We start from the raw sequence: 25692 nt of genomic DNA, 5'->3' as shown, positions 1-25692 counted from the left end.
CAAAAATAAACTATTGGGACTAGACCCAAATAATAAGCCTGTGCACAGTAAAGGAAACCATCAACAAAAGAAAAAGTCAGTCTGCTGAATGGGAGAAGGTATTTGCAATGATATATCCAATAAATGGTTAATATCCAAAACATATATAGAACTTCTACAACTCAACACAAAAATAATAGTAATCCAATTGAAAAATGGGCAGAGAACTTAAATAGAAATTTTTCCAAAGAAGACATACAAATGGTCAATACACACATGAAAAGATATTCAGCAGCACTAATCATCAGGGAAATACAAATCAAAACCACAATCAGATATGGCTGAAATAAGTCAGTCAGAATGGCTAAAATTAAAACACACACACACACAAGAAATAACAAGTGTAGAGAAAAGGGAACCATCATGTACTGTTGGTGAGAATATAAATTGGTGCAGCCATTGTGGAAAACAATATGGAGGTTCCTCAATACATTAAAAATAAAATTACCAAAAGATCTAATAATTCCACTATTGGATATTTAACCAAAGAAAACTAAAACTGTAATTCAAAAAGGGATAATGCACCCTGTGTTTATTGCAGCATTACTTACAATAGCCAAGATATGGTAGCAATCTAGATGTCCATCAATAGATGAATGGATGAAGAAGTTACACACACACACACACACAGAGTGAGAGAGAGAGAGAGAGAGAGAGAGAGAGAGAGAGAGAGAGAGAGAAATATTACTCAGCCATTAAAAAGGATGAGATCTTGCTATTTGTGACAACATGGATGATCTAGAAGGTATAATGCTAAATGAAATAAGTCAGACATAGAAAGGCAAATACCATGTGATTTCACTTACATGTAGAATCTAAAAATAAAACAAATGAGCAAAGAAACAAAAAACCAGACTTTCAAATACAGAGAACAAACTGGTGGTTACCAGAAGGGGGTGTAGTGGGGGATGGGTGAAATAAAGGGAATTAAGAGGTACAAACTTCCAGTTATAAAATAGTCACAGATGGGGCGCCTGGGTGACTCTGTTAAGCATCCGACTCTTGATCTCATGGTTCATGAGTTTGAGCCCCATGTCAGGCTCTGTGCTGGCAGTGTGGAGCCTGCTTGGGATCCTCTCTCTCTCCTGTCTCTCTGCCCCTCCCCTGCTCATGCTCTCTCTTTCTCTCTCTCTCAAAATAAAGAAACTTAAAAAAAAAAGATCATTTTAAAATAAAGTAGTCACAGATGAAAAATATAGCATAGGGAATATAATTAATAACACTGTAATAATGTTGTAAAGTGACAGATGGTGACTACACTTACATGGCGGGCACTGAGTAATGTATAGAATTGTTGAATCAAAATGTTATACACTTGAGCTTTTGTTTCCCAGCCATGCCTGTGGTCTTACCACAGCTTGTTTGTTCTGGATTCTAATTCTCTTTTATTCCCAAATAAACCAATCTTCTGGTTGGGAAAAAAAAAAAAAGTTATACACCCGAAACTAATATAGCATTGTATGTTAATTATACTTCAATAAAATAAAGCTAAAAAAAGGAAAAAAATTAAATGTATTTATCTTAGTCAATTTTCTTCACATTGTTTTATTAAATAACTTTATTTTCATTGATTTTTTTAAATATGGGAGGTTATTTTTTTTAGTTGAATTTGAGATACAATTTACATATAATAAAATTCCCCTATTTTATTTGTATAGTTTTATGAATTTTGAAAATGCATGTGGTCATTTAACCACCACCATAATTAAGATATGGAATGTTGCCATCAGCCCAAGAAGTTCCCTTAGGCCCATTGCGGCCAATTGTCCCCCAACCTCCCAAGGCCCTGTAACCATCGATCTATTTTCTGTCCCTATAGTTTTGCCTTTTGCTAGAATGCCCTATAATTGAATCATAAAGTATATAATCATCTGTGTATCATTTCTTTCATTTATCATGATGCTTTTAGGATTTATCTGTGTTTCATGTACAGTAGTTCATTCCTCTTTGTTACTGGGGATTATTCCAGTATTTAGGTGTACCACAGGTTATGTATTCATCTGGATTGTTTCCAGTATTAGGCTATTTTGAATGAAACTTCAGTGAATATTCATGCATCTTCCTTTCTCTAGACCTAAGTTTTTGTTTCTCTTGGGTAAATACCTAGGAGTAGAATTGGTGCTTGTATGATGAGTGTATGTTTAATTTTATAAGAACCTAACAAACTGCTTTCCAAAGTGGTTGAAACATTTTGTATTCTCAACAACAGACTATGAGACTTCCAGTCTGTCTACATCCTTGTAAAAACTTGATATTGTCAGCTATTGGGTATACAGTTGTGTCTCATTGTGGTTTTAATTTGTGTTTCCCTGATTAGTAATGATTTTGAGCATCTTTTCATGTGTTCATTGATTTTTTTTCTCTCTCTATATGACCTATTAAGGTCTTTTATATACTAATGTTTTATTCTGTTCTATTGTCTAGTGCTTCATTCTTATAGAAGTACCACCACATTATTTTAACTATTATAGTTTTTTTTTTTAGTATAATTTTACAATGCATTTTAATACAAGCCAGTATAAATATCTCCTGTTTTAAAAGTATTCTGGCTATTTTCCTTGGTTTATTCATACATAGGAATATTAAAATAATTTTATTATTAAGTGTCCTCCCATCCATAATGTTAAGAAAAGTGGAGACTTTGTTAAACCTAAGAATTATTTTGGAATAAATCTTTTTAATAGTCTTCACATCAAGAATATGTCTCCATTTATTTAGGTCTTTTATATCTCGTATACAGTTTTGTTACACACACATATATATAATACATTTCTCAGAGGTATTTCTGTAAATTTCATTCTTTTGGGCTATTTCTTTTATGTCCATATATAATAGTAATACTATTCTATTCACTTTCATTTTGGTATTCATATGAACCTTTTATCATTGTCTTTTGAAAGTTAAAATCTTTTTTTTTTTTTTTTTTTTTTTTTCAACGTTTATTTATTTTTGGGACAGAGAGAGACAGAGTATGAACGGGGGAGGGGCAGAGAGAGAGGGAGACACAGAATCGGAAACAGGCTCCAGGCTCTGAGCCATCAGCCCAGAGCCTGACGCGGGGCTCGAACTCACTGACCGCGAGATCGTGACCTGGCTGAAGTCGGACGCTTAACCGACTGCGCCACCCAGGCGCCCCAGTTAAAATCTTTTTGAGTGCTGCTCAAAGATCTTTAATTCTTTGTTTCTTACAACTTTGGAGTCTGAGCTTTCAATGGGAAGCTCTGACAGCTGGTAGGTTATACAGCAGATTCCTTATCTTGGAGGCACATATTCCATTACTTGGGATTCATCTGGCCTTGAAGCCACAAAGGATGTCCTGAGGGAACAAAACACAAGGTTGATTCCTGCTGTTGAGGGATAAGCGTGCCAGGGAGGGTGCGGATGATAAACATTGCTCTATGGTTGAAATGACAAAATAGGGAAGCTGAACTGAGCTTAAACTCAGATCTTCTGATCTCAGTCCAGTGCTGTCTCTCCCCTCTGTGCTATGGATATGAATGATGACAGGTATTCAGACTCAATAATTTTGTAGAGTATACAGATAACCTTTTATCTGTATACAGATTATAAAAAGCACATTTTGCTATAAAGCTTTATATCTTTAAGAATTAGCTACCTATTTTGCTTTGAACTTTTCTGTCAGTTCTGTTAGTATGGAATAGCATGCCTCTCAGGTTGTTGCATGAAACAAGAAAACCATTTTATTTAATTTTGTTGGAGAGGGAGAGAGAACGTGAGTGGGGGAGACGGTTAGAGGGAAAGGGAGAGAAAGAATCTTAAGCAGGCTCCACACTCAGCACGGAGTCTGATGCAGGGCTCAATGTCATGACCATGAGATCATGACCTGAGCTGAAATCAAGAGTTGGACGCTCAACCAACTGAGCCACCCAGGCGCCCTGAGAAAACCATTTTAATACATGAGGTAGTTCGTATAGTTTAAGGACTTTTTTTCCCCTTTTTTGCCAGAAGTGAATTCAATTACCCTGGCCTTCTTGTATAAGACATTTTCTAGGCTATTTTTATTTAGTGTGTTCATATTACTATGCTTTCTCATTGTTTTTAAGTAAAATGGTCTTTTAAAATGAGGTAAAAAAGTGGACCTTTCATTGTCCCTTAAATGCTTATTGTTATAAACCTCTATAAATCCAAAAAGGATAACATCATGTGTTATTCTTTGAGTTTTTAGAAGGTCCTTAAAAGATTGATACCTCTATGGAAAGTACTGTGTGGTTACATTTACCTTCTAGCCATAAAAGATTATGTTTTAGCGGACAATTGAAAATTTCTAATTGGGAATGTATCTTGACTTTTAGCATATAATTTATTTTTGAATGTTTTAAGTGATCATAAAAGCAATAACAAATAATTATCTGTTCCTTTAAAAAAGATTTATACCATACCTCATATTGCCTCCTACTCTTGCGTGTGTGTGGAACCTGTAAATATGAGAGTTGCTTCCTTGGTTAGGTTACCCGATACGGCAAGTGGTGATGGGGGAGTCTCGTGATTATGCTATAATTATGGAAGACTCCATCATACTGGAGTGGAGAGACACATGGGAAGTCAGAGATGTGGGCCCCCCCCCCCCCCCGGAAGAAAGCAGACATCATGCTGTGAACTGCTTTTGGGCAGGGAACTCGTTCCCCTATGAGTTGGCAACAGCATCCTGCTGACAGCCAGCAAGAAAATGAGAACTTCAGCCCCACAGCTGCAAATGGCTGATTCTGCAAACACCTTATATGAGCTTGGAAGGGGATGCTGAGCTTCATATGAAACCACAGCCCAGCCAACACCTTGATTGCAGCCTTTTGAAACCCTGACTAGAGTAAGCTGTGCCTGGATTCTTGACTCGTGGAAACGAGATAAGTGGGTTTGGTTTTAAGTGTGTAAGTTTGTAGAAATTTATTACGCATCACAGAATACTAAAACCATAACCTTAAGATGATTTGACTGAAGTTACATGTTTTCTTTTATAGAATGGGGATGATAGCTCTTTATAGGGAAGTTATGGGATTCAATGAAATGTTGATAAAGTATCTGGGAATCAGTACGTTGTCAGAATGTTGGTGAGCCAGGCTTCCTGTGTGTGGCTGGGATGAAGGTCGCTTGAGAGGGCGTTTGCATCTCTTCGAGAACTGTAGTCTCTGCCGTTGCTGCTACCCCAGGCTGGCTCAGGAAATGGTGGTAAAGCCACAGGCAACTGAATTTCAATTTGTGTTTGGTTGAACAAGTGTTACTGGAATCTACCTAAAGTGGGAGAGAATTATAAAATTCGATTTTGGTGCAATCGTGGAACAATGTCTTTTTGCTCTAGGGGTCGGGTAGGGTGCATCTGTTTCACAAGGCTCAGCTCTGAACTCTGGGTGGAGTTCAGTCTGCACATTTCCTTATTCTCCTTGGACCAGCAACTACCCGAGGCATTTCCTTTTTTTCAAAGGGCCTCTTGGCTCCAGCGGCCAAGCCAGACTGTTGGAATATCCCATCTACTTACATACTATTGGCTAAAGCAAGTTTCATGGCCACACTCAACGTCAGTTGGTAGGCAAGCACACTTTGGCTGCTGTAGTGCACTGCAGGGTCACAGGGCCGCGGGAGGCAGTGGCAACTGAGAACAACAACCACAGCCAGCCTCAAGTGGCAGTTCTTTTGGTTCTTCAGTTTGCTAATTTCATTATCCCCTTAGTGATTAGTTTCGCTCTCTTATTTGACTATGAATTCCCATAAGGGGCGCCTGGGTGGCTCAGTGGGTTGAGCGGCTGACTTTGGCTCAGGTCATGATCTCACAGCTTGTGGGTTTGAGCTCTGGGTCCGGCTCTGTGCGAACAACTCAGAACCTGGAGCCTGCTTTCGATTCTGTGTCTCCCTCTCTCTCTCTGCCCCTCCCTCTCTCACGCGCTGTCTCAAAAATAAATAAACATTTTAAAAAGTAAAAAAAAAAATCATGTTAAATCCCAAAGGGGGATATGTATAAAAGAATGTAAGCAATTGAATTTGGTGACCTGATACACAAGTGCTATCCTTGAGGTGTTCTGTGATTTGCAGAACCAATTTCAGATGACTGTCTTACTTTCCCTGTCCAAAGGAGAATATTTCAGCTTTGCGCAGTGGCAGAATTGTAGCCAATGAGGTTTATCCGAGGCACGATTATTGCTAATTGAAACCAAAGGAGAATATTTCTAATGTATCTCTTGAGAATTCTAAGAACATGCAGAGAATAGCCTATTGGTCAAAGAGTAGGATATGGAGATATTCCTGGATTTTCTATACTCACTAATAAGGTGCTTATGACGCTGAACTTTGGCCTTTGTACCTATACCTATCGTTAAGAAGATGCCCCCTACCTCTCAGCCGGGTAGCATTATCAGTGTTGTTGACCAGGAAGACATGTAATCAAAATATTGTAACAATAGCCTGCCTGTTTTGTTTTGTTTTTTCCTCCGTTGTAGGACATAACGATTATATTTGCCCAGCGACAAATCAGTGCACGATAGATAAGAACAGGCGCAAAAGCTGCCAGGCCTGCCGACTTCGGAAGTGCTACGAGGTCGGGATGGTGAAGTGTGGTGAGTGTTCGCTTCCTGTTTCATTTCATCGTATGGGGGGCGTGCCGATGGCTCTTTCAAACAGGACAGGTGGGGGAACTGGGGACGTGTAGCCTGGATGGGAGGAGAGTTAGGACTTGGTAATTATCATCAAGTATTTGTACGCTGCCACATTGGAGGGGGCATTGATGTATTCCCTGTAGCTGCAGAGGACAGAGCTGAGGTGAACAGGAACGAGTCACAGGAGGCACATTTTGGCCCAATATAGGGAAGAACTTTCTACAGCTCAGGTGGTCTGACAACACAGTAGACTGCTGCTGGGTTTAGGGAGCTCTAGAAACCAAAGTGCTCAAATGGGCTGGATGACCATCTGCCCGAGGCCTTGCAAAGTCTAAGGATGAAGTTCAGATAAATGTCCACAGTCAAAGCTGTGACAGAAAAGTAGAATATCTTGTGGGTTACTTGGAGAGCTATGGGAAAGATTCATGCCTAGCCCTGTATTAGCTTTCTAGAAAAGGTACATATAGGTGTCAGAAACATGATAGAACCATGGAAAGCACACAGAACGTAGATTCTGTTGTATGATGATATCTATGTATGCATATATGCGTATAAACATACATATGTGTCTGTATGCACACATACATGTATACGTACATGAAGAAGAAAGAAAAAATGGGCACTTTAGTATAACATCTGACAGTAATGTGTACCTCCTGCTCTCTCCACCTGGCTAACTTTTGATTCCCTGTCTGTACACATTTGCATGTATATGTACTCACAGCAGCTCTGCCCGAGTTTTCCTGTTATTCTCTAGTCAGTATTTTGCCTGTGGTTAGTTGTAATTTCTCTATTTAAAAAATTTAAAACAAAAGTCTCATTTCACCCTGACAGTCTCTTAGGAGCTCTGCCTTTTGAATATTCTCTTTTTTTGTATTTGCTATGATATAGAACCTTTAATTTCAATATTTATAATTGCTCATCTTTTACATAGACTTTTATATATATATAAATGTGTATATATACATATACACATTTATATATATGTATAAATATATATATATATACACACATTTATATATACATGTATAAATGTATATATGTGTGTGTGTATAAATTTATTGTTTAATTCACTTCCAAGTTAGTTAGCATATAGTGTGCAATAATGATTTCAGGAGTAGATTCCTTAATGCCCCTTACCCACTTAGCCCATCCCCCCCTACCACAACCCCTCCAGTAACCCTCTGTTCTCTATGTTTAAGAGTCTCTTATGTTTTGTCCCCCTCCCTGTTTTTATATTCTTTTTGCTTCCCTTCCCTTATGTTCATCTGCTTAGTATCTTAAATTCCTCATATGAGTGAAGTCATATGATATTTGTCCTTCTCTGACTAATTTCACAGCATAATACCCTTCAGTTCCATCCACATAGTTGGAAATGGCAAGATTTCATTCTTTTTTATTGCCAAGTAATACTCCATTATGTGTGTGTACACACACACACACACACACACATATATATATATATATATATATATGTATATATACCACATCTTCTTTATCTGTTCATCTGTCAATGGACATTTGGGCTCTTTCCATACTTTGGCTATTGCCAACAGTACTGCTACAAACATGGGGGTGCATGTGTCCCTTCGAAACAGCACACCTGTATCCCTTGGATAAATGCCTAGTAGTGCAATTGCTGGGTCATAGGGTAGTGCTATTTTTAATTTTTTGAGGAACCTCCATACTGTTTTCCAGAGTGGCTGTACCAGTTTGCATTCCCACCAGCAGTGCAAAAGAGATCTTTCTCTGCATCCTTGCCAACATCTGTTGTTGTCTGAGTTGTTAATGTGAGCCATTCTGACAGGTATGAGGTGGTATCTCATTGTGGTTTTGATTTCTATTTCCCTGATGATGAGTAGTGTTGAGCATTTTATGTGTCTGTTCACCATCTGGATGTCTTCTTTGGAGAAGTGTCTATTCATGTCTTTTGCCCATTTCTTCACTGGATTATTTGTTTTTTGGATGTTGAGTTTGATAAGTTCTTTATAGATTTTGGATACTAACCCTTTATCTGATATGTCCTTTGCAAATATCTTCTTCCATTCCATTATTGCCTTTTAGTTTTGCTGATTGTTTCCTTTGCTGTGCAGAAGCTTTTTATTTTGATGAGGTCCCAATAGTTTATTTTTGCTTTTTGTTTCCCTTGCCTCTGGAGATATGTTGAATAAGAAGTTGCTGCAACTGAGGTCAAAGAGGTTTTTTGCCTGCTTTCTCCTCTAGGATTTTGATGGCTTCCTGTCTTACATTGAGGTCTTTCATCCATTTTGATTTTATTTTTGGGTATGGTATAAGAGAGTGGTCCAGGTTCATTCTTCTGCATGTCGCTGTCCAGTTTTCCCAGCACCATTTGCTGAAGAGACTGTCTTTATTCCATTGGATATTCTTTCCTGCTTTGTCAAAGATTAGTTGGTCATACGTTTGTGGATCCATTTCTGGGTTCTCTGTTCTGTTCCATTGATCTGAGTGTCTGTTTTTGTGCCAGTACCACACTGTCTTGATGATTACAGCTTTGTAATACATCCTGAAGTCTGGGAGTGTGATGCCTCCAGCTTCAGTTTTCTTTTTCAAGATTGCTTTGGCTATTTGGGGTCTCTTCTGGCTCCATACAAGTTGAAGGATTGTTTGTTTTAGCTCTGTGAGGAATGCTGATATTATTTTGATAGGGATTGCTTTTTCTTTTTCTTTATGTATGTAACAGATAAGGCACCTCATCTGGCTATATTATAGTATAGCAGAAGTCCTCTTATTTGATCACACTTCTCTGGCTTTATAATCACTGATGTTTCCTGTTTTCTTTGTAAAACACCCTGCCAATGCCCATGACCTCCCCGTGTGTATTGGTTACTCTTTAAAACATTCAAGCATTTCTGTTCCCACCACTTTAGTTATAGCCTTATCAGTAACCAGTAGACTTTTTCCAAAACCTATTTCTACTCATTGTAACTGTCAAATTATGTAATTTAATTAGAATTTATACAAACATGAAATATGAGTAGGAAAAGATATCATTTCTGTGAAAGCTTTGAATACAACTGTAAAGGAGGGACACCAGGCTGGCTCAGATGGTAGAGCATGTGACTCTTGATCTCAGGGTCGTAAGTTCAAGCCCCACATTGGGTGTAGCACTTACAGTAAAACAGCAACAACAACAACAACAACAACTGTAAAAGACTAGTAGCTATTGAGTTAGGTATGAATGAGATTGTGGCGGGGGGGGGGAATCATAAACCTAGAAAAATTCTGAATTTGGATTGCTTTATGAGTGTCTAAGTTCTTGCTTCATTGTAAAGAAGTGGAAATTGAAAATTTAGAGGCTGTGCATCGTGGATATGGTTTATGTAGGAAAGTTACTTGTGATTTAATTGGCAGATGTGCTTAAGGAGAAAGATTTGGTCCTCTGACAAAAGATTACAAATTAAGTGTTTCATATTTTAACTTAACATTTTAAGGTGTGTATTTTTTAAAAAGCTATTTACAATTTAGTCAGGATAAGAACACTTTTATTCTACTACGATCTGTTGGACAGGTGTAGCCCTGGTGGTTTGGGACCAGGGCAGGAGCACATGATAATCCGTCTGCAGGGGGCGGTGTATGCGGTGGGAGAACAAGAGGACAGGACTCCCGAAGGTTGAATTTCCTTTTTTGTCTTATTTCTTGCTATCTGTGACTATGCTCAAACCTAACGTTTCTGGCCCTTGGTTTTCTTATCTCTGAAAAGAAGATATCTGCTTCACTGAGTTTTGTGAGGAATACATATGAAAAAAAATATAAAGACCTAGCACAGTGTTTGGCACTAAATTTTAGTTTCCCTTCCTTTCCCCTCCCTCTTTGAAAAGCTCATATAAGTTATGAGGAGTTTTGATACAATACGGTCTTGCAAGGCAGAGTACAGAGATGTACTTTAAAACATCTTTCTGGGGCGCTTGGGTGGCTCAGTTGGTTAAGCGTTCAACTTGGGCTCAGGTCACGATCTCAGTTTGTGAGTTCGAGCCCTGTGTCAGGTCTGCACTATGAAGCCCGCTTGGAATTCTCTCTCTCTGTCTCTCTCTCTCCCCCCTCTCTCTGTTCCTCCTCAACTTGCGCTTTCTCTCTCTCACAAAATAAATAAACTTAAAAAAATCTTTCATGATACCAACTCAAAAGAGATCTGCAACCCCATGTCACAGCAGCATTATTTATTTATTTGTTTGTTTATTTATTTATTTTTAAAATTTATATCCAAGTTAGTTAGCATATAGCAGCATTATTTATAATAGCTAAAACATGGAAACAACCTAAGTGTCCATTGCCAGATGAATGGATAAAGAAGTTGGTGTGTGCGTGTGTGTGTGTGTGTGTGTGTGTGTAAAAATGGAATAGCATCCAGCCATTAAAAAAAAGCCCACAAAGAAATCCTGCCATTTGTGACAACTTGGATGAACCTTGAGGGCACATGCTAAGCGAAGTAAGTTAGAGAAAGACAAATACTGTTTGATCTCACTTACATTGGAATCTAAAACAAAAACAAAAACAAAACCCAAACTCATAGAAAAAGAGATCGGATTGTGGTTACCAGAGGCAGGGTGTTGGGGGAGAGGGAATTAGAGAAAAGTGACCAAGGGTACAAACTTCCATTTACAAGATAAGTTTTCTGATATAATGTACAGCATGCTGTCATTAACACTGCTGTATGATAGATATGAAAGTTACTAAGAGAGTAAGTCCTAAGAGTTCCAAAAGAAAAAAGAAATCTTTTTCCTTTTTTCCTTTTTTTTCTTTTAACTTTCCCTCTTTATTGCATCTATATGAAATGATGGACGCTGACTAAACTCACTGGGGTGGTCATTTCACAATATACATAAGCTAAACCATTATGCTGCATACCTTAAACTTACACAGTGTTATATGTCAATTATATTGCAATAAAATTGGAAAGAAAAATCTTTCATGGAAAGGAAAACCAGAGAAAAGGTCATTAAATTTGGCCAAAAAGAAATTGTGCAGGGCTCTCTAAGAGAAAACATTTTATCATCTTTGGAGATTGCATGATGAGATGGGTTGATGTGCAAACATCTGGATATATCGCCCTTTACTGACCACAGAGAAGGACCATTAGGAGTGAACTTTCTTAACTATGCTTCCCTCCTTTTCCGGCACTCTTCTTGTCTGTCCTCTCAATAAACCCTCCAACCATATTCTTCCTTCCTTCCAGTCTTGGAGGAGTAGGGACTCCACCTGCACCATTTCCCTTTTATTCAGAAATTTTGTCTTTTCTGTTATCACCGTTTTCTTCACCAATCTTGGGTTTTCTATTGAGGTTTTAATATGGTTGTTTAAGTGGTGGGAAGATGCTCACCCAGACTTACTTCAGGGATGAGGCTTTGTTGTAAGGATACACTGAAATGTAAATAGCCCGGAAAACAATCCAAAAGAACAAATATTTGATCTCTAGAGATTCCTGTGTTGGGAGAATAAATCTGTATCTTTAGGTGCCATCTCTCTATTCATCTGCTGTATATACACATGAAACGGATTGGATAGGGATGTGGGACAAAGTAGTAAAACTGCCAGCTCTGGATTCAGACAACTGCTTTCACTATTTTCTAGTTTTCTACCCTGGGCAAGTTATTTGAGCCTTCTTGTGCCTGGCTCCTCCCCTGTATCTTGGAGATGCTAATAGCCCCTGCCCTCTAGGGCAGTTTTTGGAATGAAATAATCTATATACATTGTACAACATCTGACACATAGAAGCTTCCAGTAGCTGTGAGCTGTCATTTTGATCATTTACCATTATTATCATTGTCATTGTCATCACCATTGTCATCAACATCTTTTCACTGGGGCTATTTACCCCTTTCTATTTTTTTTACGTTTATTTATTTTGAGAAAGAGCATGCATGCATAAGTGGGGGAGGGGCAGAGAGAGAGGGAATAGAGAGAAAATCCCAAGCAAGCTTCCCACTGTCAGCACAGAGCCTGATGCAGGGCTCGATCTCATGAACCATGAGATCATGACCTGAGCTGAAATCAAGAGTCGGGCGCTTAGCTGACTGAGCCACACAGGCGCCCATATTACCACTTTCTAATATGGAGCACTCCTGTTTGGTAGAGTTCTTTATCACGCTTCCTCAGAGGCACACTGAGTGACTGCCTAGATTCCAGTGTAAAAGCCGTGACACTAGAAATATCCTTGGTAGAAAACAGTGAGTTCCTGGTTGAAGACTTTATTTTATTGATCTGGAATCCCCAGGACTCTGTACAGAGCTCAGTATATAGGGCTTTGTCAGTGAAAGCTGATCAAATAAATTTGAGTGTGTGATTCAAAACCTTTCTCTTTGTATGTTAACCTGTTTCCTCATATACTCTACAAAAAGGAGATGTGTGATCAGACAGGTGCTTTCTTAAACCAAACATTTTGTTCCTTTTTACCCTGGGGGTATAATTGATCTTAAATAATACCTATTGCTTTATATCTGATTACTAACACAATGAGTTATATTTTAGGCTTTTAATTCTTTTAGTAAACAGTTTGATTTGGTTATCTCTAGATAGATAGAGGCCTTCCTTCTAGTTTGATTAGCCAAGGATAAGAAGAAATTCAGATAACTTTTCTCGGGAGCAAGTAATTTAAATGTACTCATACCTCTTAACTAATATTTCTTTTTAAAATATGGACAACTGAATTTAGTAAACAAACATAATGGTAGGAATATAGAAACTAGGCATTTTTCAGATATTTTAGTTTTTTTGTGTGTGTGGGAAAGTTGTACCCATGCTCATGACATCCTGACTTATATCTTTCTTAATTTTTGCTTTGTATTTTTGTCTTTAACCAATGGATTTCAAATTTTTTTTAATGTTTATTTATTTCCGAGAGAGAGAAAGACAGAGCGTGAGCAGAGGAAGGGCAGAGAAAGGGAGACACAGAATCCAAAGCAGGCTCCAGGCTCCAACCTGTCAGCACAGAGCCCGATGCGGAGCTTGAACCTACAAACTGCGAGGTCGTGACCTGAGTTGAAGTCGGACGCTTAACCCACTGAGCCACCCAAGTGCTCCTAACCAATGGATTTTTAGAAATTCTTTTGTGCTAAACTTTATAGGGGCCTGGATTGTATTTTTGTTATTTCTTGTGATCAGAGAATATGATCTATATGACACCAATTTTAGTTAAAATTTTATTCATGAACTAGTATGTGATAATTTTTGTTCAAGTGAATTATACAATCCAAATGTTCTGTATTCTGCCTTTCCCCTTATTGTTTACGCTGTCAGTTGCTGAGAAAGATATATCAAAATACCCAAATAGGGGTGCTTGGCTGGCTCAGTTGTTGGAGCATGAGACTCTTGGGGTTGTAGGTTTGAGCCCCATGTTGGGTGTAAGGATTACCTAAAAAACCTTAAAAAATAAAATAAAATATCCATTATAATAATGTATTTGTCAATTTCTCTTCTTCTTGCAGTCGCTTTTTCGCGTTACATTTATAGGTTGTGTTTTCTTATCGTTTTGATGAGATAAGAATTATCTAAGTTTAGAATTATTTATCTTCCTTTTATAATCTACTGATGAGACTTTAATAATGATTTGTGCCTTACAGTTTATATTGTCTGATATTGATAGAGTAAGTGATTTATTTCATTAATTTTTGCCTGTTATCTTTTTTTATCCCTTTGTTTTCAGTTTTCTGTGTTAGATATATCTCTTACAACCAGTCTATATCTAGATAAAAAAAATATAATCTCAGAGTTGCTCTCCATTGATGAATTTAGTCTATTTATGTTTATTGTGATCACGATATTTGAATTCATTTCTATCATTTTATGCTTTAAAAAAATTCATGATATATTTTCTTTCTTTCCTTTTTGGAATTGACACCATTTTACTGTTTTATTTTTCCTCTTCTAGTTTGGAAGTCATACATTCTGTTTCAATTCTTTTAGTGACAGTTCTATTTTTAGCATGCATTCATGAGAATTCAAGCCGCTCTCTCTAATTGATATTCCTCTTCCCAAATAAACAATCTTAGAAAGGTCTAGCCAAAATTATTCCTCTCTCATCTTATTTGTTATTATCCAGTATTTGGTGCTACCTTATTTCTATACCTCCAAAAATTAATTGTTATTATTTTATACATTCTATGTTTATTAGGTTTCCTCTCATGTTTAACAATTTAGTTTCTTACCATTGCACCTTGAATTTCATTGCTTTTCTCGGGTTCATGTTTCTCCATCCCAAAGAAACAGTAATTATTTCAAAGGGGCTATGAGTGATATATCTTTTTAACCTTTGCCTAACTGAAATGGCTTTAATTTATCCTCACTCTTGAATGATAGTTTATCTGAGAATATAATTCTAAATTGAAGGTTTCTCCCTTCCCCCACCATCTTAAACACATTATCCCATTGTGTTTCTGACCCATAAACCTACAGTAACTGAAACATATTGAGACCAGCAGAGGAGTAAAAACATATATATACATATGTGAAACATATATGAAACAGAGAAGACAGTCCAGAAGAAGAGACCTTTATACATATTTCTTAAATGACAAGGCATTTTATAAATATCTGTGGGAAAAATTTATCCAATAAATGCTACTGGGAAAATTATACATCTGTTTGAAGAACATAATATGACATGATACAAACATACATAAACTTGCAAATAGATGTGAACCACAAAAGTGGTTAAAGAAGATATAAGAAAATATTGGTATAATCTTGATGTGAAACAAAAGACCGATTTGGCTGTGTACTAAAGCTTCTTATGACAAGAGATACCATGAGTAAAGTGAAAAGATATATAACAAGGCAAATATAGTATATAAGAAAAGTTATCTATAGTTACTAAATAAACTTCATAGGTTACTGGGGGTGGGGGGAAGAACAAAAGAAATAAATAGGCAATATACAAGTAAAAGAAATATAAAGTATGGCAAATGTATTAGTCAACCTTGCTAGTAATTTAAAAAAATACAAAGTGAAATTAGATTGATTAGTCATTTGTCAGATTAGCAAAGATTAGAAATTATTTTTAATGTCCAATGGTGTTATGAGGAGATAGGAAGCTCCTTAAAGTATCATTTGGATTATAAATTTTAAAATAGTTTTGGAGGGGGCATCTGAATGGTTCAGTTGGTTAAGTGTCCGACTATGACTCAGGTCATGATCTCGCAGTTTGTGGGTTCGAGCCCTGCGTCAGGCTCTGTACTGACAGCTCAGAGCCTGGAGCCTGCTTTGGATTCTGGGTCTCCCTCTCTCTCTGCCCCTCCCCCACTCACACTCTGTTTCTCTCTCTCAAAAATAAACATTAAAAAAAAATTTTTTTAACATTTATTTATTTTTGAGAGACAGAGAGAGACAAAGCAGGAGAAGAGGAGGGGCAGAGAGAGAGGGAGACACAGAATCCGAAACAGGCTCTAGGCTCTGAGCTGTCAGCACAGAGCCCGATGTGGGGCTTGAACTCATGAAGCATGAGATCATGACCTGAGCCGAAGTCAGACGCTTAACCGACTGAGCTACCTAGGTGTCCCCAAAATAAATAAACATTTAAAAAATAAAACAATAAAATAGTTTTGGAGGGGGGCCCTGGCTGACTCAGTCTGTAGAGCATGTGACTCTTGATCTCAGGGTTGTGAGTTTAAGCCCCACGTAGAGATTATTTAAAAATAAAATCTTAAAATAGTTTTAGAGGGTAATCTATCAATAATCTTAAATGTGTATATGCCTTGGTTCAGCAACTTGACTTCTTTGAATTTATTTTATGGGACTAATTGGATACAGGTACTCATTTTCATTGTAATATGAATACTAGCAAAGAAATTAGAACCAACCTAGATTTCCATCAAGGGACACTTTAGATAAATAATGCTATATTCATAAAACAGAATGCAATATAGGTTTTTAAGTTGTAAAATGACGCCTTTCTAATAAAAAGAAAAAGGTTTAAATAGTATATGCACACTGTGATCTAAATTTTGTATATGAAATATGCAAAAGTAAATAGCATTAAAAGAAAACTGAAAGAATTTATGCCAAAATTTGTGCTTTTCTATATTTTTCAGATTTTAAAAAATTTATTACTTGAAATATATTTGTGTAAATATATAAAAATGCATGTGTATATGTGTAAGCACACACAAGTACATGTGACTATTTTCAGGATGTATTATAAAAGTGTATTATTTGATAACTGTTTGGAAACATTAGTGTTCATTCAGTTCCTAGTTTTGCCTATCTTTTCTCTGAAGAAAACTCCTAATTCTGTGGTTTGAAAACTGAGGTTATGTCAGCACTCTTTTTTTTTTTTTTTAAGTTTTATTTATTTTGAGAGAGAGAGAGATGAGCGAGCACACGAATGAGCGAGGGAGGGGCAGAGAGAGACGACAGAGAGAGAGAGAGAGAGAGAGAGAGAGAGAGAGGGAGAGAGAGTCAGTTCCAAGCAGGCTTGGTGCTGTCAGTGTGGAGCCCAATGCAGGGCTCGATCCCACGAAACAGGAAATTATGACCAGAGCTAAAATCAAGTCAGACGCGGAACCCACTGAACCGTCTAGGCACCCCTTCAACACTCTTTAAAAGAGAAATCGATTTCGTCTCCATAGGTAATCTTGAAATGGGAGAGGTTACGTTCATTTGGGCTACTGTCCCTGAAACGTCCCGTTTTGCTCTTGCTAATAGTCACAAATGTACCCGTCTCTGGTACACGCCCCACAGGTTCCAGGAAGTAAGTCAGGCTTCTGTTCTAAGACACGCTGTGGGGACAGGCGCGGGTCTTAACCACGGCGTCACGGCCTCACTCTTGTCCCGGCGACTCGGGCGCCTCGAACGCCGGGTTGGTGAAGCCACAGGGAAGCACTGTGTGATCGTCTCTCCGGTTTAGGCTCCCGGAGGGAAAGGTGTGGCTACCGTGTCGTGCGGAGGCAGAAGAGCTCCGAGGAGCAGCTGCGCTGCGCCAGCAAAGCCAAGAAAGCCGGGGGCCACGTGACCCGCGTGAAGGAGCTGCTGCTGAGCGCCCTGAGCCCCGAGCAGCTGGTGCTCACGCTCCTGGAGGCGGAGCCGCCGCACGTGCTGGTGAGCCGCCCCAGCACCCCCTTCACCGAGGCCTCCATGATGATGTCCCTGACCAAGCTGGCCGACAAGGAGCTGGTGCACATGATCAGTTGGGCCAAGAAAATCCCAGGTAGGGCTTTCTGGATCTCAGCTCAGTGCAGAGGACTCTCAAAAATATATAACTAAAAACGATCTGTTCCAGCTTTCTGTTCTTCCCTGGCATCTGTCTGGGGGGGGGGGGGGAGCTGTGCGCCCAGGTAACTGTCCTTTATAATCTTCGATGACGTGTATTAAGTCTGTAGAAGGAGTCCAAGGCCGGACGTTGTGAGTTGCACACACAGAGTTCAAAGTTTCCTTCCTTAGGTCAGCGTGTAGCCGCAGTTTTAAAACGTTGGTTGTTTTCTCTGTGTGGTGGGTGTGTTTTCGTAGCTTGTGAAAACTTGCTCTTTTGTTTTCACAGACACTGGGAGCCGAGGAGGAGGGTGGGTGTTTCTCACGGCCTCTTGCTTTCCCCAGGCTTTGTGGAGCTCAGCCTGTATGACCAAGTGCGCCTCCTGGAGAGCTGCTGGATGGAGGTGCTGATGGTGGGGCTCATGTGGCGCTCCATTGACCACCCCGGCAAGCTCATCTTTGCTCCAGACCTCATTCTGGACAGGTGAGAGAAAAATGCATCGCGTTTCTCCTCCCGACTTGTCTGAGTCCCGGGCGCTGCCTCACACCTCACACCTGAAAGGTCAGTCAAGAGGATGATAATGTCATGAGCTCCCTCACCAGGTCAAGAGCCCAAGAAGGAGAGCATGGGTACTAGGATTCAGTGTCCTGTGACTTATCCTTACCCGCAGTGGGGTGACATTTACAGGTCAGACTATAAGAGCCCGTATCTTGCAGAATATGTGGCTAGTAAGTGTGCAGGTCAACTTAGATTTTTCAGCATTAAAAATTTCATTTTCAGTTTATAATTTTAAGTTGCCCTGCTGTTCTTTCCACTTGTGGGGACTATGCCTATCTCTTCCTGGACAGGTGATAAAATTCTTACAGATCTGCAGTTTATTTTAATGTGCTTTGACTCTAACTGCATGTATTCTATAGCATTTTTGACAGTAGCAGTGGAAGGAATGGTTATTAAAACCAAACGAAAGGTAATGGAAATTGGGGAATGATAGCGCCAATGCCATCACTTGATTGCGCCTTGTTTTCTTTTAAAGATGGCGCAGAAAAGGAACCAATTTTTTTTTTTAATTTTTTTTTTTTTTTAATTTTTTTTTCAACGTTTATTTTTATTTTTGGGACAGAGAGAGACAGAGCATGAACGGGGGAGGGGCAGAGAGAGAGGGAGACACAGAATCGGAAACAGGCTCCAGGCTCTGAGCCATCAGCCCAGAGCCCGACGCGGGGCTCGAACTCACGGACCGCGAGATCGTGACCTGGCTGAAGTCGGACGCTTAACCGACTGCGCCACCCAGGCGCCCCTTTAATTTTTTTTTTTTTTAATGTTTATTTATTTTGAGACAGAGAGAGACAGAGCATGAACGGGGGAGGGGCAGAGAGAGAGGGAGACACAGAACCGGAAGCAGGCTCCAGGCTCTGAGCCATCAGCCCAGAGCCCGACGCGGGGCTCGAACTCACCGAACGTGAAATTGTGACCTGAGCCGAAGTTGGTCACCCAACCGACTGAGCCACCCAGGCGCCCCCTTTTTTTTAAAAAAAAATTTTTTTTAACATTTATTTGAAAAGGAACCAATTTTTAATTGACTCAGGTGAACTGTTCATGGAGGAAAAACCAGAATATACAACACTAAAAATGTCAGTAGGAAAAGTGGGACACTTTCTTGGAATACATTTGAGCACAGGTTGAAAATCTCTCCATGGAAATGGATTTCCACGTTCCTTATTTTGAGAAAGTTCTAATGTAGAATGTTCAGTCACATTTGACTCGGTGCACAGTGTGGAAGGAGCCATTATATGAATGGAAAATGTCTGCCCCCAACTCTTGGAACTGCCTGTTTAGATCATCAGGAGACCCCCGTGCACATGTTACACAGATGAAAAGTGATACCCCTAAGTTGTTAGCACCCACTCTGCCTCTTGTTCTGCATGACACCGTTGACAAAGCACTGTTTTAGTGGAGAACAGAACCTTTGGAAAGAGCAGGAGCAAGCCCTGGTGTTAAACCATAGAAGAAGGTAGGTTCTGGAAACCTTAGAAGAAGGTAGGTTCTGGAAGCTGAGACCCTTCAGTAACAATCAAAACAGTCATCTTATTGACTTGTATATATCAGTCCCCATCTTAAGCCTTTGATGTGTTAACTCATTTTATCTTCACGGCCCTTTATGGGTAAGTGCCGTTAGTATCCTTATCCTTCAGATATGGAAATGGGGGGGGGGGTCAGGTAATTTGCCTGCAGTGACAGGGTGACAGGGTAGTAAGTGGTAGAGCTGGATGTAGGGGCTGGCTGTGAAGTCCATGCTCTTAACTCTGACAGTAGTTACCTGTACAATGGGTCATGCCCCTCAGAGGGACAGAGAACTGAAAAGGGAAAGAGGAGGAGGCTGAGAGGCAAAGTGACTTTCTACTTGATTCTTTTATCTTGGGACAACTCCATTGTACTCTCTGCCCACTTCAGAAACCTCCTCCTCTTCCTGTCACAGAGGACACCATCTGGCAAGGCAGGCTGGAAAGCCAAGCCCCCTGCTGAGCCGTCACTGTCGTTCATTTACTCATTATGTTCCTCTTGGCGTTCAGATGAAGCCACACACACACACACGCACACACACACACTTCTCCTAGAAGTTAGCGCTAGGAAGAAGTTTCACGCCTTGAATCAATACATTTGCAGACACCGGGATTGGGTTGTGGTTGCCTTTTGTCCTGATTTCTACATTGATGCCGCATTTAATGTTTATGTGCAGTGACTGTTTCGTTCCTGGTTTTTAGTATAACCACCTCTCCTCTTTGTGTGAGTTCTTTGATTCCTGTGGATGGAATTTACTGTAAACTGACACGAATCCTGGACAAATTTTAGGCCTACCTTTCGGTTAAGTAATAGAAGGAAAACAAGAAGTAATTTTTGTTACAAATGATTTTTAATAGACTCACATTACTTTTTTTTTTTTTTTTCAACGTTTATTTATTTTTGGGACAGAGAGAGACAGAGCATGAACGGGGGAGGGTCAGAGAGAGAGGGAGACACAGAATCGGAAACAGGCTCCAGGCTCTGAGCCATCAGCCCAGAGCCCGACGCGGGGCTCGAACTCACGGACCGCGAGATCGTGACCTGGCTGAAGTCGGACGCTTAACCGACTGTGCCACCCAGGCGCCCCTGTTTCAGGATTTTAACATTCAAATCATATGTTCTTTCTCTCTCTCTCTCTTTTTTTTTTTTTGAGAGAGAAAAAGCGTGTAAGTGAGCAAGGGGTAAAGAGAGAGGGGGAGAGAGAGAGAAAATCCCACGAGGGGTAGAAGGAGGAGAGAGAGAGAGAGAGAGAGAGAGAGAGAAGCAGGGCTCACTTGAATTGGGGCTTGTGTTCCCCCAAAGTGGGGTTCGTGCTTACCTGAAGCGGGGCTCAAGCTTATCTGATTCGGGACTCAAACTCACAAACTGAGATCATGACATGAGCTGAAGTCAGATGCTTAACTGACTGAGCCACCCGGGTGTCCTGTTCTCTCTTTTTAATTCAAATCTTTTAATCCCATCCTAATTTCTTTTGTTGTTGTTGTTGTTTTTTAGACTTTTTTTTAACATTTATTCATTTTTGAGAGATGGAGAAAAACAGAGCGTGTGCAGGGGAGGGGCAGAGAGAGAAGGAGACACAGAATCTGAAGCAGGCTCCGGGCTCTGAGCTGTCTGCACAGAGCCTGATGCAGGGCTCGATCCCACAAACCGTGAGATCATGACCTGAGCCGAAGTCAGATGCCCAGCAGACTGAGCCACCCAGGTGTCCCCCATCCTAATTCCTTACCCCCAGTTGAGTTGATTCCATAGTTATAAAATAAGAGTAATAGATCTCATTAACTTATTATTTAAAAGTCCTTCCTCTGTAAGACTCATTTTAAGGCAGAGCTTTAGTAGGGTGTCATTTATGAGGTGTTGTCTCATATTTCCTGTATTTCTCATTTATTGTCTACAAAAATTATCTGGTTTCTCCAGCCTGTGAAGTGAATACAAATATTCTAACCGTGCCACCCCTTGAATGAAATGGCTGGCTGTCACATCTATTTAATAAAAGCAATCAAACCTGATTCTTTAAAATTCATTCAGAGATTCACTTTTTCCATGAGGTATACATGTTCTGATTACAGTGAGTTATAGCATTTCTCAGGGTTTAGGATGCTTAGAATATAAACTCTCCCTCCATTTTTAAAAAAAGTTTATTTATTTTGAGAGAGAGAAAAAGAGCATGAGTGGGAGAGGAGCAGAGAGAGAGGGAGAGAGAGAGAATCACAAGCAGGCTTCAAGCTGTCAGCATGGAGCCTGATGTGGGACTCGATCCCACAAACCCTGAGATCATGACCCAAGCTGAAAATCAAGACTAAGATGCTTAACTGACTGAGCCACCTAAGTGCCCCTCCCTCCATTTTTGAAATATGAGTTTGTGTTTAAAATGGCAAGCATTTTGGGATGCCTGAGTGGTTCAGTCAGTTAAGCATCTTGGTTTCAGCTCAGGTCAGGATCTCACAGTTCATGAATTTGAGCCCCGCATTGGGACTGCTTGGCATCCTCTCTCTCTCCCCTTCTCTGCCCCTCCCCTGCTCGCTCTCTCTCTCTCTCTCTCTCTCGCTTTCTCACTCAAAATAAACTTTAAAAAAATGGCATGCATTTTAATGAGGAAATTATACTAGTTTCAATACTTAGGGATGTGTTTTTAGGTACACGTGGCAACCTCTGCACAAAATGGTTTTGATTTCAGATGAATCCTCTTATCATACTGTTTGGGGAGTGGTGTGAGTATGCATGCCTCTACATGTGCATGACCCCACCTCTGACTGGGTCTCAAAGAGAAGAGCCAAACTGTTAATCAATGAAGGACTTGGGGGGCTTTTTGTTTTTGTCCCCAGAGATATTTTGTTTTGTTTATTTAGTTTGTTAGTTTCATTTTATTTTATTTTATTTATTTTTATTTTTATTTTTATTTTTATTTTTATTTAAAAAAATTTTTTTTTCAACGTTTATTTATTTTTGGGACAGAGAGAGACAGAGCATGAACGGGGGAGGGGCAGAGAGAGAGGGAGACACAGAATCGGAAACAGGCTCCAGGCTCTGAGCCATCAGCCCAGAGCCTGACGCGGGGCTCGAACTCACGGACCGCGAGATCGTGACCTGGCTGAAGTCGGACGCTTAACCGACTGCGCCACCCAGGCGCCCCTATTTTATTTTATTTTATTTTATTATTTTTTTTTTTAATTTTTTTTCAACGTTTATTTATTTTTTTGGGACAGAGAGAGACAGAGCATGAACGGGGGAGGGGCAGAGAGAGAGGGAGACACAGAATGGAAACAGGCTCTAGGCTCCGAGCCATCAGCCCAGAGCCCGATGCGGGGCTCGAACTCACGGACCGTGAGATCGTGACCTGGCTGAAGTCGGACGCTTAACCGACTGCGCCACCCAGGCGCCCCTTTATTTTTTAATGTTTATTCATTTTTTGAGACAGAGACAGAGTGCAAGTGGGGGAGGGGCAGAGAGCGAGGGAGACCCAGGATCCAAAGCAGGATCCAGGCTCTGAGCTGTCAGTACAGAGCCTGACATGGGGCTTGAACCCACGAACTGCAATATCATGATCTGAGCCACAGCTGGTCACTTAATCGAATGAGCCACCCAGGTGCCCCTATTTATTTAGTTTTGTAAAGATTTAAAAAAAATTTTTTTTTAATTTTTGATAGACGGAGACAGAGCACAGTGGGGAGGGGCAGAGAGAGGAGACACAGAATCTGAAGCAGGCTCCAGGCTCCAGGCTCTGAGCTGTCAGCACAGAGCCCGATGCGGGGCTCGAACTCACAAACCGTGAGATCATGACCTGAGCCGAAGTCGGACCCTTAACTGACTGAGCCACCGAGGTGCCCCTGCAAAGATTTTTTTTTAAAGTAATATCTACACCCAACGTGGGGCATGAACTTACAACCCTGATATCAAGAGTCACGTGCTCTGGGGCGCCTGGGTGGCTTAGTCGGTGAGTCATCTTGATTTTGGCTCGGGTCATGATCTCGAGATTTGTGAGTTTGAACCCCTTGTTGGGCTCTGCGCTGATAGTGCAGAGCCTGCTTGGGATTCTTTCTCTTTCCTTCTCTCCCTCTGTCCCTCTCCCGTCAAAATAAACAAACCTAAAAAAAAAAAAAGTCACATGCTCAGGGCACCTGGGGGGCTCAGTCGGTTAAGTGTCCAACTCGTGATACCAGCTCGGGTTGTGATCTCAAGGTTATGAGATTGAGCCCCGCTTTGGGCTCCGTGCTGAAGGGGAGCCTGCTTGGGATTCTCTTTTTCCCTTTCTCTCTGCCTCTCTCCCACTCATGCACATGCACTCTCCTTGTTAAAAATAAAGAAATGATCATTAAAATAGTCATTACAAATGTGTAACATGCTGTAAAGACTGAGCCAGCCAGGTGCCCCTGACCCCCCAAGACATTTTAGGACCAGTTTTATTCAGCATCAGCTCACCTCAAGCCCAACAATTATGATTTCCAATAATTGTCCCCAAGCATAGTGATTTGATTATGTGGCATGAGGGGCCTTCAGGGAATAGGTATTTCACTATGTGCAAAGCATGCATTGTCCTTACTGGACACTTGCAGCTGGCTGCCTGGGAAAGCCCAGAGCAGGGGAGGTGGGAGGAGGGGAGATTTGGAGGTTTCCTACTGATTTGGGCACCCTTTGCCCAGGGCTGATTCTCCAAGGTGGCCTTTCCCTATGAGTGACTTCTAGGAGGCTCTGGCGTTTTATCACTTAACCTGTGCATGTTCGGAAAGCCTCAAGTGGTTGCAGAAGTTACCATATTTGTTTGCAACTTGCAGTTGGCTTGCTTGTAGCTTTGTGCAGGTGAGTCTGCGAGGGTTTGGATGCTGTGGAATGCAGGATCCTGGCAAGCTGCTGTCCTCTCACAGAACGCAGTGGGAAAGACTCACCGCCATCGGTGCTCCATTTCGATTCCGCAGAGGCCCTTTCTCCAGCCACCGCCATCACTGGAAACGTCCTGGCTTGGGGTTGGGGGGAGGAGGAGAGGGAACAGTTCTCTGAAGATCTCAGGTTCCCTTCAGGGGCTGCGTGGGAGACTAAGGATGAAACCCACAGACACCCACCTCTGCCAGGCTCCCCTTCATCATGCTCTGCAGGTGTTAAGAAGCAAATGAAGTTTCATGGGAAAATCATCTAACTGCTTGTCAAGGGCTTCCAATGACTATGGCTGATGATAATAGAAGATTTTGGGGGGAGCAGTGAGGCAGAATAATGTGTGTCTGGCTGGAGTGAACTGAAGCTGGTATTTTCCAGATACAGTTCAAGTAACTTCCTTCAAAAGTATGCATATAAAAATTCATTTCTATGAATGTTCAAAAGAATTTTGATTATATGGTTTGAAGTTTGTCTAAAACCTTTGCTTAAAAATAATCTTTAGCAAGTCAAAAATGTGCATATTTCCATTTCTACCTTCCTTTCCTGATTCTAATCTGTCTTCTCGCATTGTGATTTCTTTGGCTTTTTTTCAAGTTACGTTAAATGTCTCTTAGTTGCCCCACCAGTTTCTTACATGACCTCCAGGAAGTGAGTTAAGCCCTCCCGTGTGAAGGATTGTTTCAGTATCATTCAGTCTTCCTCATTAGCCCTTCAAGGTCTTCTGATGGGATCACGGAAGGTCTCATTTTAGCAACGTGTGTTGTAACTAGGGCTGGTTGGCCGAAATGGTCTAGGAAGGAAAATGATGAACAGAAACGGCAACCTGTTAAGGAAACATTTGGTGCGCAGGTAGAAGGAAAATGTATTTCTAATGCACACTTTTGTCTCAGTAGCATTTATTCAAATGTTTGCTGTCAGAATTTA

At 40.4% G+C, this 25692-nt stretch overlaps 1 protein-coding gene and 1 pseudogene across 1 annotated transcript in view; both read left to right on the top strand.

The window, feature by feature from the left end:
* The window catches only part of ESR2 (estrogen receptor 2), a 68267-nt gene that overhangs the window by 23253 nt on the left and 19322 nt on the right, over nucleotides 1–25692 (top strand). Inside the window, exons 5-7 of the mRNA XM_045451208.1 lie at nucleotides 6486–6602; nucleotides 17500–17799; nucleotides 18186–18324. Of these exons, the coding sequence (XP_045307164.1) occupies nucleotides 6486–6602; nucleotides 17500–17799; nucleotides 18186–18324 (556 nt within the window). The remainder of the gene's footprint in view (nucleotides 1–6485; nucleotides 6603–17499; nucleotides 17800–18185; nucleotides 18325–25692) is intronic.
* Nucleotides 6133–6320, top strand: LOC123584483 (annotated as a pseudogene).

Source organism: Leopardus geoffroyi, chromosome B3 (genome assembly GCF_018350155.1).
Source record: "Leopardus geoffroyi isolate Oge1 chromosome B3, O.geoffroyi_Oge1_pat1.0, whole genome shotgun sequence".
NCBI classification, from domain to species: domain Eukaryota; kingdom Metazoa; phylum Chordata; class Mammalia; order Carnivora; family Felidae; genus Leopardus; species Leopardus geoffroyi.
Note: the sequence above shows the minus strand (reverse complement) of the source record. Positions and strands in the feature narration are given on the sequence as shown.